A 12805-nucleotide genomic window follows, 5' to 3' on the forward strand; every position below is an offset into this window, starting at 1 on the left:
AGGCTGCATTGGAATTGATCTGAAAAATTTCAGGAGAAGATATTAAATCTATTCATAATCATAAGCAATTAATTTCCTTTTTTATTCAAAGACTAAGGTTCTGATTACCAGTAATGTTGGAAGAAAAATAAAAGACAGATACTTGATTTTCAGAATTGCACACGCAAAGCTGTGCGCCCAGTTTCTTGCACTGAATTACCAGGATTACATGCATAAATCAGGTATTTGTGCAGACAGATGGCTAGTTACACATCTGTTTTTCATTTCTATATGCACTCATGGTAACTGTGTACAGAATTAGTTACACATTGATAAAGGTGTTTTTTAAGATTGGGGACAAAATACCTCTGTTCACTTAGCATCAGTTCTGATTCTGTTCTATTTGTTGTTAATCCATAATTAATTAGTTGGCTCCCATCTACACTGTAGAACTATGGTGCTAAAGCCCCCATACAATATGGTTCAAGCCATGTTTTTAGGTTACAGGAAGATCATTCCTCATTTTTCTGGAATAGAATTGGTTTACTCTAATAGCCCATGAATATAGGAATACTTCTAAATTCAGTGAATAAGAAACTATCAGATCCCCTACTGCAAAAACCGAGGACCTGAATTTTAAAGGTACTAGCACCTTCAGCTGCTATGGATTTCAGAGGAAGTTTAGAGTGCTCGGCACCTCTAAAAATCAGATTATCGTTACAAACTGTCTCCATATGGTGTCAGTAGCTATTCTTTTTAATACGGAATTAAATAATTGTTCCATGCAGCAGCCCAGAACCATTCACAGGAGCACAGTGAAGTCCAGTTTAATTGACTGCCTGGTAATGGAATAGTTCAGAGGCCTAGCCCACTGCTGTAGTGGTAGAGGAATGCATTACCATCATGGGGGCAGTTTGGATCCTGAGCACAGTTTCTTTCATCTATGCTAGGAACGCGGACGAGACAATAGTATATCCAGCTGCTGGAGAGTGGGGGGAGCCTTTTGTCAGTCTCCAACACTCCCTTCCAGGTAAATGCCTAGAAGGTTTTCAGAGGGAGCTCTAATTAGCCCTTTTACCTGGAAGGGAAGGTTTCTGGGCTGGGAATGAAGGAAAATGTTGCAAAGTAGTAGCTAAAATAAGATCAAGATTTTTAAAAATGGACATTAGGCTCCTAAATCCTTATTCAGGCACCTGAAAAAGTGGGCTGAAGTCACCTCTGAAAATGGATGTGCCCAAATGAGGGTTTAGGAGCAATTTTTGAAAATCTTCACCTAACTTCTAATACACAAATAACTGAACTGTAATGGAAAATTGATCTGTTCAATGCATATATTTCTCTATATGCCAATTACAGTCCTCAATCCTTAAAAATTCCAAGAAGAGAGGGCAATGTTAGAGCAGCTTGGTCAATGTTCAGTGGAATTCACTCTGCAGGGCAGATAATCTTTTGCAGGACTAGAGGAATTTTAAGGCTCTAGGATGGTTATGAAAGGAATACTTTTTCTCTTGCAACACAGCTTTATTTAACAAGTTTCTGCTGTACAGGTTGCTCCGGGTCAGGGTTTTATAAACACTGCTACCACTAAGGGACTTAATATTATGGTTTCCAGAATTCTGTTCCTGTCTCTTCAACAGAAATGAGAGTGGTATACAGTGAAATGTCACTCTGGCAGTCATATATCTGCCAGCACTTTTCCCTCCTACGTTGCAATTAGTCTAACATAGCAACCAGTGCAAAGCTCTGCCATGCAGAACAACTGAATAACTGTATCATTCCTGACATTCAGGCAGCTCTGGGGCAGTGGTAGTTTTGTGGAGGTGCATTTCATGTTGCTGCCCATCCCTCCCTTTCTGTCCTGGATAGAAGGCAGCTGATGTGGGAAGAAAACTGGCTAGAGACCCTGAAGGCCATCCAGTCTTGAAGCCTGTTTCAAATTCTGCTGCTGTAGCAGGGTGGAGGAAAGAGCCGGATGCATTGTGAAAATTGCTCACTTTTGATACATTTCAGATTTATATTTATAATGAGAAGATAGTGAACGGACATCTGCAGCCTAACCTGGTAGACTTTTGTGTTGCTGTTGCTGAACAGGATGATAAGGTAATGCCAATAAGGTAACATCGGGAGATGTACTTAATCTGCTTTCAGCTGTGGTTAGCAGCCTGCTGCTATTTACAAAAATGTACTGATATCACAAGAAAAAATTGCATTGCTTTACAGAAAATAACGAGCCAGGAATGCAATCTTCTTCAGTTCAGCAGGGCCCATGTGGTAAACTCAGGGACTGAAATTCTATTTACAGTGAGGTCGAAAAAATTGCCCTGTTTCATTGCATTGTGATTCTTAGAAACAAGTATTTCACTTTAAATGGATCCTGTTGTGTCTTGCTTTAAAAACAGGACCCCCTGATATCCACACGTGCCATTGTTTACATGTGCTTTCAAAGTGTTTCTGAATGAAAGGGCTAAGCTTCAGTTCTGGATTATGGAAAATGTAGGTTGGTCCCCAATAATAATTCTGGCTCGTGTTTAAACCCAAGCACCAACTAAATAGCCTCGCAGTGGCTTTAAATCAACATTAAATCTCCTTTTCCTATTTCACTCCTTCAGCTGGATTGCTAGGATAGCAGACTCCTTGAAATATATTGTGCTGTGAACTTTAATTCATCAAGTCTCAGCTTTGTTCCAGATTGTGCCACCTATCTGGGAAACCCCTTCACCTTCTTGCTGGCCCGTGGCAGTCTCTAAAGGTGCTATTGCAAAATAACACTGCTTTTGGACTTGCTGCTGTTTTTGCTTTTCTTCTTTTCCCTCCACAATATTTCATATTACAGTAACACCTCATAGTTCCCATAAGCACCAGGGATGCATTGTGCTAGGCACGTTCCAAATGCACAGCTGGACATAGTACCTGAGCCAGAGATCTTCATTGTATAATTTAGTAGTTCTAACCTTTTACTGAATATTGCAGCTCTTTTGTATTCTTTTTCTGTACTTATGGATTATTTTATTTTCATGTAAGTTATCCTTTTTAACAAAAAAATCCTTGAAGAAATTACCAGTTGGATAGATATCTTGCAGTTGATGAAAGAGCCTGATTCTGCTCTCGATTACATTGGTGTAAGTCAGGAATGACTCCATTGCAATGGAAAAGCAGAGTCTCGCTCGGAGAGCTTTCAGATGAAAGAATAGCAGGGAGGGGCTTTTATCAGGAAGGGTAAAAAAAGGTGTAAAGATTTTTTTAATGTTGTTATCCGTACATCAGTGTCCTTCACACAACTGTTCTCGATGAGGTGGGTGTAAGCTTAAAGCAGAAGGGTTGTAAGGAGAGAGATTGAATGCGTATATGACTCACGCTTGGGGGAAGAAAGGAAGTTCTAGATCAGTACAAGTGATAGTGTCTACTGTACTTATAACACTCCCCCACTTTCCTCCAAAACAAACGCACAGACTATGGAGAGCTGTGGGAAGAGGACAGGGAAATGACTAATACTGGAAAGTAAAGCCAGTGCGGAGGTTGCCAAACCAGGTGTCCAAAATTTCTTGGCCATCTAACAAACCTAAATGACTTTGAATGTACACCTGTAATTGAGATCTAACAGACTCTGAGGGCTTTGAGCAATTCTGTATTCATTTTAACAGAGACAACTCAATGAGTTTCAGTGCTCTTGTCACACAGAAGTATCGTGGGTGAAATTCCGACCTCATTGGAGTCGATGGCAAAACTCCCATTGATTTCAGTATGGTCAGGATTTCATCCCATGTGTCTTACTATTTTACCTGTGCGTATTGATAACTTAATCCACATGAGCATGTAGAGCTAGGCCTCAGGGTCTCCACATTTTTCATAATGTGGACCACATGTGAACAGAGAGAGAGAGTCTTGTGGATACATCCCCTCCTGTTTGTGATTCCATAACTTCACAGGGCAACTACAGCAAGTGTTTATCCGGAAACTATGTCTAGGAAAGTATTTGTTTTAGAGTGATATAATTACTGGAAACAAGGAAGCAGAACCATCACCAAGTCCCCAACCAGCTCTCTGAAAGCCATAGTCAGTCATCTGTGAACCACAGTCAGGCAAAATCTTTGCAGGCAAATGCTCCTTTAAAGGGGGGTGATGCAGAGGAGGTTGGGAACATCGTTATCAGCCTAACTCTGGCATGCGTCCTGTCACCTGGACTCATTCTGTCAGGCAGACAGATGGCTTACCCTGATGTGTGCTTCTAATGTCTTCGTTATAAGTCTTGACTAGCTGTAACTTACCCTTTTTTATGTAAATGCTCATACTGCTCAGACTAAGTAAATCCCTAATGGCTGTAATAATCACTGTTGTATGAACGGGTTCATTTCTAGAATATCTCTGATATGTGGGCCATGGTTAAACTAATGACAGAGGTATTGCTGGTTCCTGCAAGCGATGCGTTGAAAGTCCGGACCAACATGGAGGTGCGCATGGAGTTTGTAAGGCAGGCTCTGCGTTACCTAGAACAAAGGTAAGGCAAACATAATGGAGAAAAGCATCCTTGAGAGTTCCTAAGTAATTACATACAGCAACAACTTTCCTGTGACTCCACTGGTATTCTCTAAATCGATACATGCACACACTGAAGGTTAGTGAATAAGACAGAACAACCTAATTCTGTCTTCAGAAATGGCTGTTCCCCATCATGCTGCTGCTCTGCAGGGCTGAGAGCAGCCACTGGGATAGAGAACGATTCCAGTTTTGAAAAAATTCTTGAGTCCATTGGGAGACTGTTTTGAAGACATAACCACTCTTTATTATTCCTTTCCTGTCACTCTTTATGTACTTGTCACAGTGGCAAACAGGCGCTGGACATAATACAACTAATTGAAATAGATAAATTATCCCCGCCTAAAAAAAATAAAAATAAAGTCTCCCTCTTCTTCATTCCCTTCGGGATGCTAATGACATGGAGATACTAGAAACTAGAGCTGGGTGAAAGTGGTGAGCATGCTTTGCTGAAAAGTTGTGTAAATGCAATTCTCCTTCCTTTTCATGCAGTGACCCTGAACATTTTTCTTTTTTTGGTGTGAAATTGCAGGACACTGCAGCTGAAACCTATGGAAAGGGGCGAGGGAGGGAATGCTTTCATAACTCCGTGCTTGTGAGACTGCAAAAGGAGCTAGACATGACCTGTTTTCTGTTGTGTGTGTTTGCAGTAGAAGTCCTGCAAAATTTAAGTTGGCCATGAACAAACCCACTAATGCGTTTGTTCCTAATGATTATGAAGCCTGTTGTTTTCCCACCTGCCTCTCCAAGTTACGGCGTGAAAACACCGGTAAATCAATAGCCAGCGTTTTGTCAGTTTGCTTGTAGGGAAGAGGGCCATAGAGAGTCTGATGGAATTTAGGCCAGACACAGATCATCAGTCCCAGCAAATAGCACAAACTGTCAGAGCTTGAACAAGGTGTGTGCACAGTTACGTGCATAGAACAACTGCAGCAGCAGGTAGAGTGCCCACAAAGTTAGGATTCAATGCAAGATTCCACTGACTGTGTGTTGAGCATTACAAAAGCTGAACTGTTCATTGCATGTGCAATCACAGAGCTGACTATGAGAGTGTCCTTCCTTCCAACAGCTGCCATCATGACATTAGCTGGAAAGTATGATCGTAGAGAGCAAACAATAGATATAACCTACTCCAGTTTTGTATAGGGGTTGCTGAGGCACTGGGGCCTGATACAGTACGTTGGGATGAGGTGTTTTCCCCTCCCATCATAGCCTCCTGACCACGAACAGTTGGTTGCCAGGCCTCATCAGTACGCTGTCGCTCATTATCACTCAGGGCTTCATGGCAGCATGCCCATCTGTTTCCAGATGAATTGACACATCAGAAGAATCCTCTGCTACAAATTCTTCAGCATTAGCAATGCACAACAGGCCAATTCGGGTCTTAACCCAATTCGCTGAGTATCCAGCTTGGTAAATGATCACAGCCACATTAACTGCAAGCATAAAGCAGGCATGCAGTTGCATACACATTTTTTTCTCGCACCGTTTTTGAAATGAGGCCCTTCAGGCTTACTATTTTTAAAGCCCAACTAACATGCTTTGCAGCATTAATTTTTATTTGCCATGAATTGGCCTACTGGCAAAGCAGACCCTTATGAGAGTGAACTTTCCCTGCTGGAGTCATCATGCCCCACCACCCCTTCAGGTATGCCTTCGGTAAATTGAAGTCACTCACAGCTGGCCTTGTGTCAGGTCATTTACAGCAGACATCTGTGATCTTAAACCCTGAGGAACACATACTTAACTCAACCATAACTCTAGAGTTCCTACGAGGTGCCACTCTGATACTTTACTAAATTTAGCATAGCTTTTCACACATGCATTTCAGTCTCACATATTCGTCTTCTAGCCTGGTTTTCTGTAGCTTGCACACTAGCTAGAAGGCTGTTGAATTTCATTAGTTCATTATTGGCTGAAGGAAAAAGCAGGAGCTTGTCTGTCCCAGCCATCCATACAGTGTTGCTACAGTTTTTTAACTCATATTCCGGCCCGTTCCCTGTAGTTTCAGTACATGGAGAGTTTTTTATTAGCTTGCCTCGGTGAATTACTTTCACTGCTTCCTGTAGAAGTGTTCTCAAATCCACTTCCTGTGTCTAGAGACTTTGCATCTAAATTCTCTTTTTCCCCTGTGGTTCCCTTATGGTAAGTCAATGTCTCTGAAGCTTATCATTAAGGCCCTACTTAATTCGCAGTATTGTGGAAATTGCAGATCCCACAATGTTAGGCTTCCATCGCAGTTTTGATTTTAATTAGCTTGCTTTGCACACTCCACAATTTTGCATATATTTTGAGGTTTGCAACACACTCTTTTTTTTTTTCTCCATTAGTCCACTAGAACCCCATTTATCCGAGCTGACAATGGCGGGGCTCCGGCTGTCAGTTCCACGCATTAGTGACTGTAATATAGTTGCAGCATAATGTCTGCTTAGCAAAAAAAATTAGCAGACATAACATAATACTTGAGTGTTTATATTGTTCCATTAGGGTTACCATATTTTAATTTAAAAAAAGGACGACACTCCACGGGGCCCCGGCCCCGCCCCAACTCTGCCCCTTCCCCTCCCCCAACCCCACCCCAACTCCGCCCCTTCCCCAAAGTCCCCGCCCCAACTCTGCCCCCTCCCCTGAACGCTCCACCCCCCTGCTTCTCCCCCTCCCCTGCTTCCCGCGAATCAAATGTTCGCGGGAAGCCTGAAACAGGGAGGCAGCAGGTAAGCTGGGGCAGGGCGCGGCCCAGTCCAGTCCGGCCCCCCTGGCCGAGCGGCTCCCTCCGGCGGCCGGCTGGCCCAGGCCAAGAGGCTCTGGCCCCGGCGTCTCCCGCCCGGCTCGGCTCGGGCCCTGGGGCGCCAGCCCTGGTTCCAGCCGAGCGGCTCCGGCCCGCCCTGGCCCCGGCAGCCCCAGCGCCGAGCACCGCCGGCCCCAGCGGCTCCGGCCCCCGGCTGAGCACCACGACCCCTCCCTCCCTATTTTCCTGGACATGTCTGGCTTTTTGGGATTTCCTCCCGGATGGGGATTTGAGGCCCAAAAAGCCGGACATGTCCGGGAAAATCCGGACGTATGGTAACCCTCGTTCCAGCAAATATCATCTCTTAAACAAATAGGTTTTCTCTGGCTTTTCCAAATTATTTCCAAAGGTCCATTATTACTTTTCCACAATTTTTCACGTCTTGTCCGCAACTCACAATTATTTGACGAGCATCCCGCAATTCAAGTAGGGTCTTATTTATCATTTCTCCATCACAGAGATGGCGAGAGCATGTATATGGCATTTTAAATGTTATTTTGTGCTAGTTAGCATCGTTAGATGGAAATGTTGTTTTTTGCTAGCATGAGAGTTGAGCTGTAGTGCAGTGGGAACTTCAAAATGTACAATTTCTCAAATGATTTCCACATACAAACATCTACATTAAGGACCATAACTCCAGGGATCGTGTTGCCCCTACGATAGTGTTTGCACTTCATAGTAATTCACTCAAAGATAGATGGCTCTGTTGAACAGGAAAAGTCATGGGCTTTTTGCAGGGCTTGTATTTTACTTTATTAAAATGCTTTCTTACAGTTACAAGAATTATACTTTGGTGACAGTCTTTGGAAACTTACACCAGGCTCAATTGGGTGGAGTACCTGGGACCTACCAACTAGTCTGCAGTTTCCTTAATATCAAACTCCCAGCACCTGTCCCCGGTCTCCAGGTATGTGCAGTACCGTTACTGATACAGCCAAAGTGCTATCGCACACTTCTTCACACTAGTGTAGGCAAGATGCCAATGCAACGCCCTGATGATTTTATTTTATTTAGATTGCATTAGGCAGTGCTCTCTTTTTCCCCCTCCTGAATAACAGTAACAGTTCATTGGTAAAATGGAGTATAGTAGATGGAAATCACTTGACTTGCTTTAGAAACAGTTACAAAATGGTGATTTTCTATATTTAAGCCTTAGAATTATGCATGTTAGAATTTTCTCTTAAAAGAGCATTCAAATATATCCAACTGTTTAAGATAGAAAAATCATACAGCTGTAGTTTTAAAGGGCTAAATTTAAACATATAAAAAGCAGTTTTCTTTTTGCTGCTGCAGATTGCAGGTGCAAGTAATTTTGGGCACGACTTTGCACCCATAATGCTGTGCTGGCACAGTTGCTGCTATTGAGATGTCTAACTGCTGAACCTGAAGCACAGGCAGAAATCAAGTATTCAGCAATCTAACCCAAACCAGCTCCACCCACCCATAACTGTAAGTGCAAAGTTGTGCCAACAGTTACGTGAACCGCAAAATTGTAGGTGCAACTAGGGAGGCTGGGTTGAGACCCTGTCAAAAATCAGATGAAAGATTTGCAAATACAGACAATTGGAATCAAAATAGTTGAAATTCAGCTCATTCTTTGCTGACCTGCTGAGACCCAAGTTTAATGTTTTTTCCCACCAGTAACAGCATCACTAATACTTTATGGCCTAATCCAAACAAAGCCCTTTGTAACAACTTACATTGACTTAATTGGGCTTTGGATCAGCCTCTGAATGAAGAGCAGGAAATGTAATTCCCTATTCTGTTATCTGTGCTAGAGAATAACCTCAATTTTTGCAACTGGAACTTTGTTTTCTGCAGCTGACAAGTTTCTGAGATCACCTTTTAAATAAAATCCGAATAACTGACAATAATTGGAAAGGGGGCTCTCTTTACAGAATTACCTCCTATTGAATAGTCCAAAGTGAACCCTTTCTTATATTTATGGCTTCCGTATGCTAAAGCTTTGTATCCGCTTGAAGTTGGAATTCATTTTAGGGTTTTTGTTTTGTCCCTGTCCGCAGTTGGGTGTATCTTCTCCCCAGCCAGGTCCCCTTCCGAGCGAGGAGAATGAACCTCAGCGCTCCAAATAATCCAGTAGAAGTAAAAGAATGTGGCTAGTGGGTGATTCGTAGGAGCTCAGATAGAGCCTCGCGATGGCTGCCAGCAGCATGAAATCATGTATAGGTATATGGATGAGCAAATAGCTTAGCACATCACTTATTATAGTCAATAAAAATATTTATTCTTTCCATCACCAAGCCCTTCGGAGCTTTTGTGCCTGTTCTCTTAACCTTGAGCGTGGGCTCAAGGATGTGGTGATCTTAGCTGCAGAGTGCTGCTGTAGAAAGGTACAAAAAAGCAGTTCAACGGAGCATTTGAACCTGCTGTTCTGTACCTACTGGCTAGCTACTGTGCAGTGGGAAGATTCTGAATGCCTCTCTTTCCTTTGAGAGAGAGACGGTGTGTGAGGTAATAGCTTTTGTTGGACCAACTTCTGTTGGTGAGAGAGACAAGCTTGGTCCAATAAAAGACATTACCTCACCCACCTTGGCTTTCTAATATCCTGGGACTGACACAGCTCTAATAATTCTGTTTTCTATTGGAAGATAGATGAGGCCTGGCCAGTTCCAGGCCTAGAAGTGCCAAAATAAATAGTGAGCAAAGAGAGTAGATGTGTATCCAGAACACAGTTACTGACTCTGTTCCCGTCCCATTGATTCCCTCTGTCACTGTGACATCATGCAGCTGGAAAGCATAAAGAGTCACTTCCTTCACAGCCCTGGAGAGTGCACACAGGCATGCGCTAACAGCAGACTGCCCAGTCGTCCTCTTCTGCTCATCCCATTGGAACTAAGCATGTCACTACTTTTGCGATTGGGTGCCACAGACCTGGCTGGTTTATGCTTTTTCCCAGCAAAGTGAAGTGGTCAGTGCAAGTCCCCGGAAAAAAAATGTATAGATGCTACTAGTATGATTGGAGAGTTCTCACCCAGAGGGGAAAATGCGGGAGAGAGGGAACTAAAAGCAGGATATTCTTTAATATCCACAGACACACACAGCTTCCCCAGAACTTAAATCAAGTGGGCCTGATCCTGCATTTTTATTACACAAATGGAATTCTGCCTGAAGTCAATGGAGTACTGAGTACGAGGGAGAACTTGAGTATTTTGCTGAAACAAAATGAACTAGGTGGTTGGCGCGTATAAAGACAAATAAATCAAAGTATTGTGCAAGCTGCTGTTCTATTGTAAAAGTCTTCCTTTATTTCCAGGATGGGGAGGTGGAAGGCCATCCTGTTTGGGCGTTGATTTACTATTGCATGCGCTGTGGAGATTTAATCGCCGCTTTGCACGTGGTGAATCGGGCACAGCACCAGCTGGGGGAGTTTAAAACCTGGTTCCAGGAGTATATGCACAGTAAAGATAAAAGGTATTGTCAGCTGGGAAAAATCTATGTGCGGTGAAAAATCGCTGTGGAGTAAGGTTAATGCTTTGGGAGGAAAATGAAACCCTGAGGTCTCGTCTTGTGAAAATGGCTGGCTAATGTGTGCGTTGACTATTTAATTTACACATAAGAAGTTTTAACATTTTTAGTTCATGGCTTTGAAGTCTAGAAACCTCCACAGAGAGAGAGAGTTTGAAAAGATGCAGGAATTTACACTTCAAAACTAATTTACTAGTTATAGCTTCAATTTTTTAATATATGATGCATTTTTTTAGATCAGGGTAGGATATTGGACTTGATAGATCAAAGATCTTCTCTATCATAACCCCTATATTTTACTCTTTGCTGTGACTGTTTTCACATGATTAGCCATGCAGCAAAGGAAACTGGTATTTTTTTACAGGATGAACCGGGCCTTGTAAAGGGATTCAAGCCTCAGATCTGACCTATGCCTGTTCTCCCTCTCATATACCCCCCTTCCCCATCACTTCACAGAGTGCAGGTGACTTAGAGCCAGTCCTGCTGGAATTTGAGAGACGTAATCTGGTCTCTGAGAGCAGAGACGAGCTGGTAAGAGTGACCCTGTGTTGGTATGCTGTACAGGACCTGAGGAACTGAGGGCATTGGGAAACCGGGCACAGGTCAGCATCACCGCTGGCACATGAGCCCCTTAGGGTACGTCGACACTGCAGCTAGACACCCGCAGCTAGCCCATGCCAGCCGACTTGGGCTTGCAGGGCTCGGGCTGCAGGGCTGTTTCATTGCAGTGTAGACTTCCGGGGTTGGGCTGGAGCCTGGGCTCTAGGACCCTCCCACCTTGCAGGGTCCCAGACCCCAGGCTCCAGCTAGAGCCCGAACGTCTACACCACAGCCCGAGCCCCATGAGCCCAAGTTAGCTGACCCAGGCCTGCCATGGGTCTCTTACTGCAGTGTAGACATACCCTCTGTGTCTCACTCCCCCTTGTGACAGAATTATTACGACAAATTAAGGCCGCAGTCCTGCAAATGCATTGAGCACAGTGGGACTAGTTGTGTGTGTAAAATTACTCAAGTGCATACGTTCTTGCAGGATCCAGGTCTAAAAGAATAAATATGAAAAATGCTACAAATGCCGTTAGTCAAGTTTTATATTTGTTTCTTGCCTAATGTAGATGGATTCATAGACTAGTCTAATTCTCATAAAATCTGAAACAGTGCACATTATAGCATTACTGTTCCAGAAACCTTGGCGAAGAATCTATCATTGTTTCTATTACAAACATTTTAATACTATATGTTATAATTGATTTTGTCTGACTTTATTACAGCTATAAAAATGTGCTCTGGCTACAGACTTGACAAACAAGAGAGCGCATTTCATTTTTATTGGTTTGACTCTAGGTTTTTCTCTAAGGAAAACACGTCATAGAACACATTGTGGTAATATTTAACAATAAAGATGAAACAGTGCCCCTCATAAAGGGCTTGATACAACAAATCCTTACTTGCTTGAGTAATGTTTACTCACCCGAGTATTCCCATTGACCTGTGTGACTGATAATTAAGTGGGAGAGGTGATGTAGCCTCCGGTCCAAATAGTTGATACCCACATAACGCGATATAAACGCATTCTTAAAACTGCTCGCTCTAATTTTCCATTTTGGTGTTTTTTCAAAAGTCTTTCCATTCATCTAATATAAATATATATATGTGTGTGTGTGTGTGTGTGTGTTAGCTAATTTGAGGGGGAGAAAAGTGCTTTTTACATGTTATGCAAATGACATTAGCATTACTAGGGCTGCAGGTTTGCCATGGTGGTGAAAAAGTCACAGATGCTGTGACGTCTCTGTTTGCCCGTAACTTCTGCATGGGAATACTCTGTGTGGGTCATCCCACTGGCCCTGTGTGGAGGGGTGTCGAAGATGGAGCTCACCCCGCACTCACACCACAGAGTTGGCTCCTGTGTCCCGTTGGGCCTACCTCCCCACTCTGGGTGTTGCAAGCTGGTGTATGGGGTCACAGCGCCGCTCAGGTTTGGCCCTGCCACCCCTCTGTCACAACTGCTGGGAGAGGTGGAAG

The 12805-nt window shown here is 43.3% G+C and overlaps 1 protein-coding gene across 1 annotated transcript in view; it reads left to right on the forward strand.

Annotated features, from left to right (window-relative positions):
* The window catches only part of NUP93 (nucleoporin 93), a 130947-nt gene that overhangs the window by 100016 nt on the left and 18126 nt on the right, over positions 1-12805 (forward strand). The window contains exons 7-10 of the mRNA XM_065416422.1: positions 1990-2079; positions 4335-4474; positions 8075-8207; positions 10575-10732. Coding sequence (XP_065272494.1) covers positions 1990-2079; positions 4335-4474; positions 8075-8207; positions 10575-10732 — 521 coding nt within the window. The remainder of the gene's footprint in view (positions 1-1989; positions 2080-4334; positions 4475-8074; positions 8208-10574; positions 10733-12805) is intronic.

This window comes from Emys orbicularis, chromosome 14 (genome assembly GCF_028017835.1).
Source record: "Emys orbicularis isolate rEmyOrb1 chromosome 14, rEmyOrb1.hap1, whole genome shotgun sequence".
NCBI lineage: Eukaryota > Metazoa > Chordata > Testudines > Emydidae > Emys > Emys orbicularis.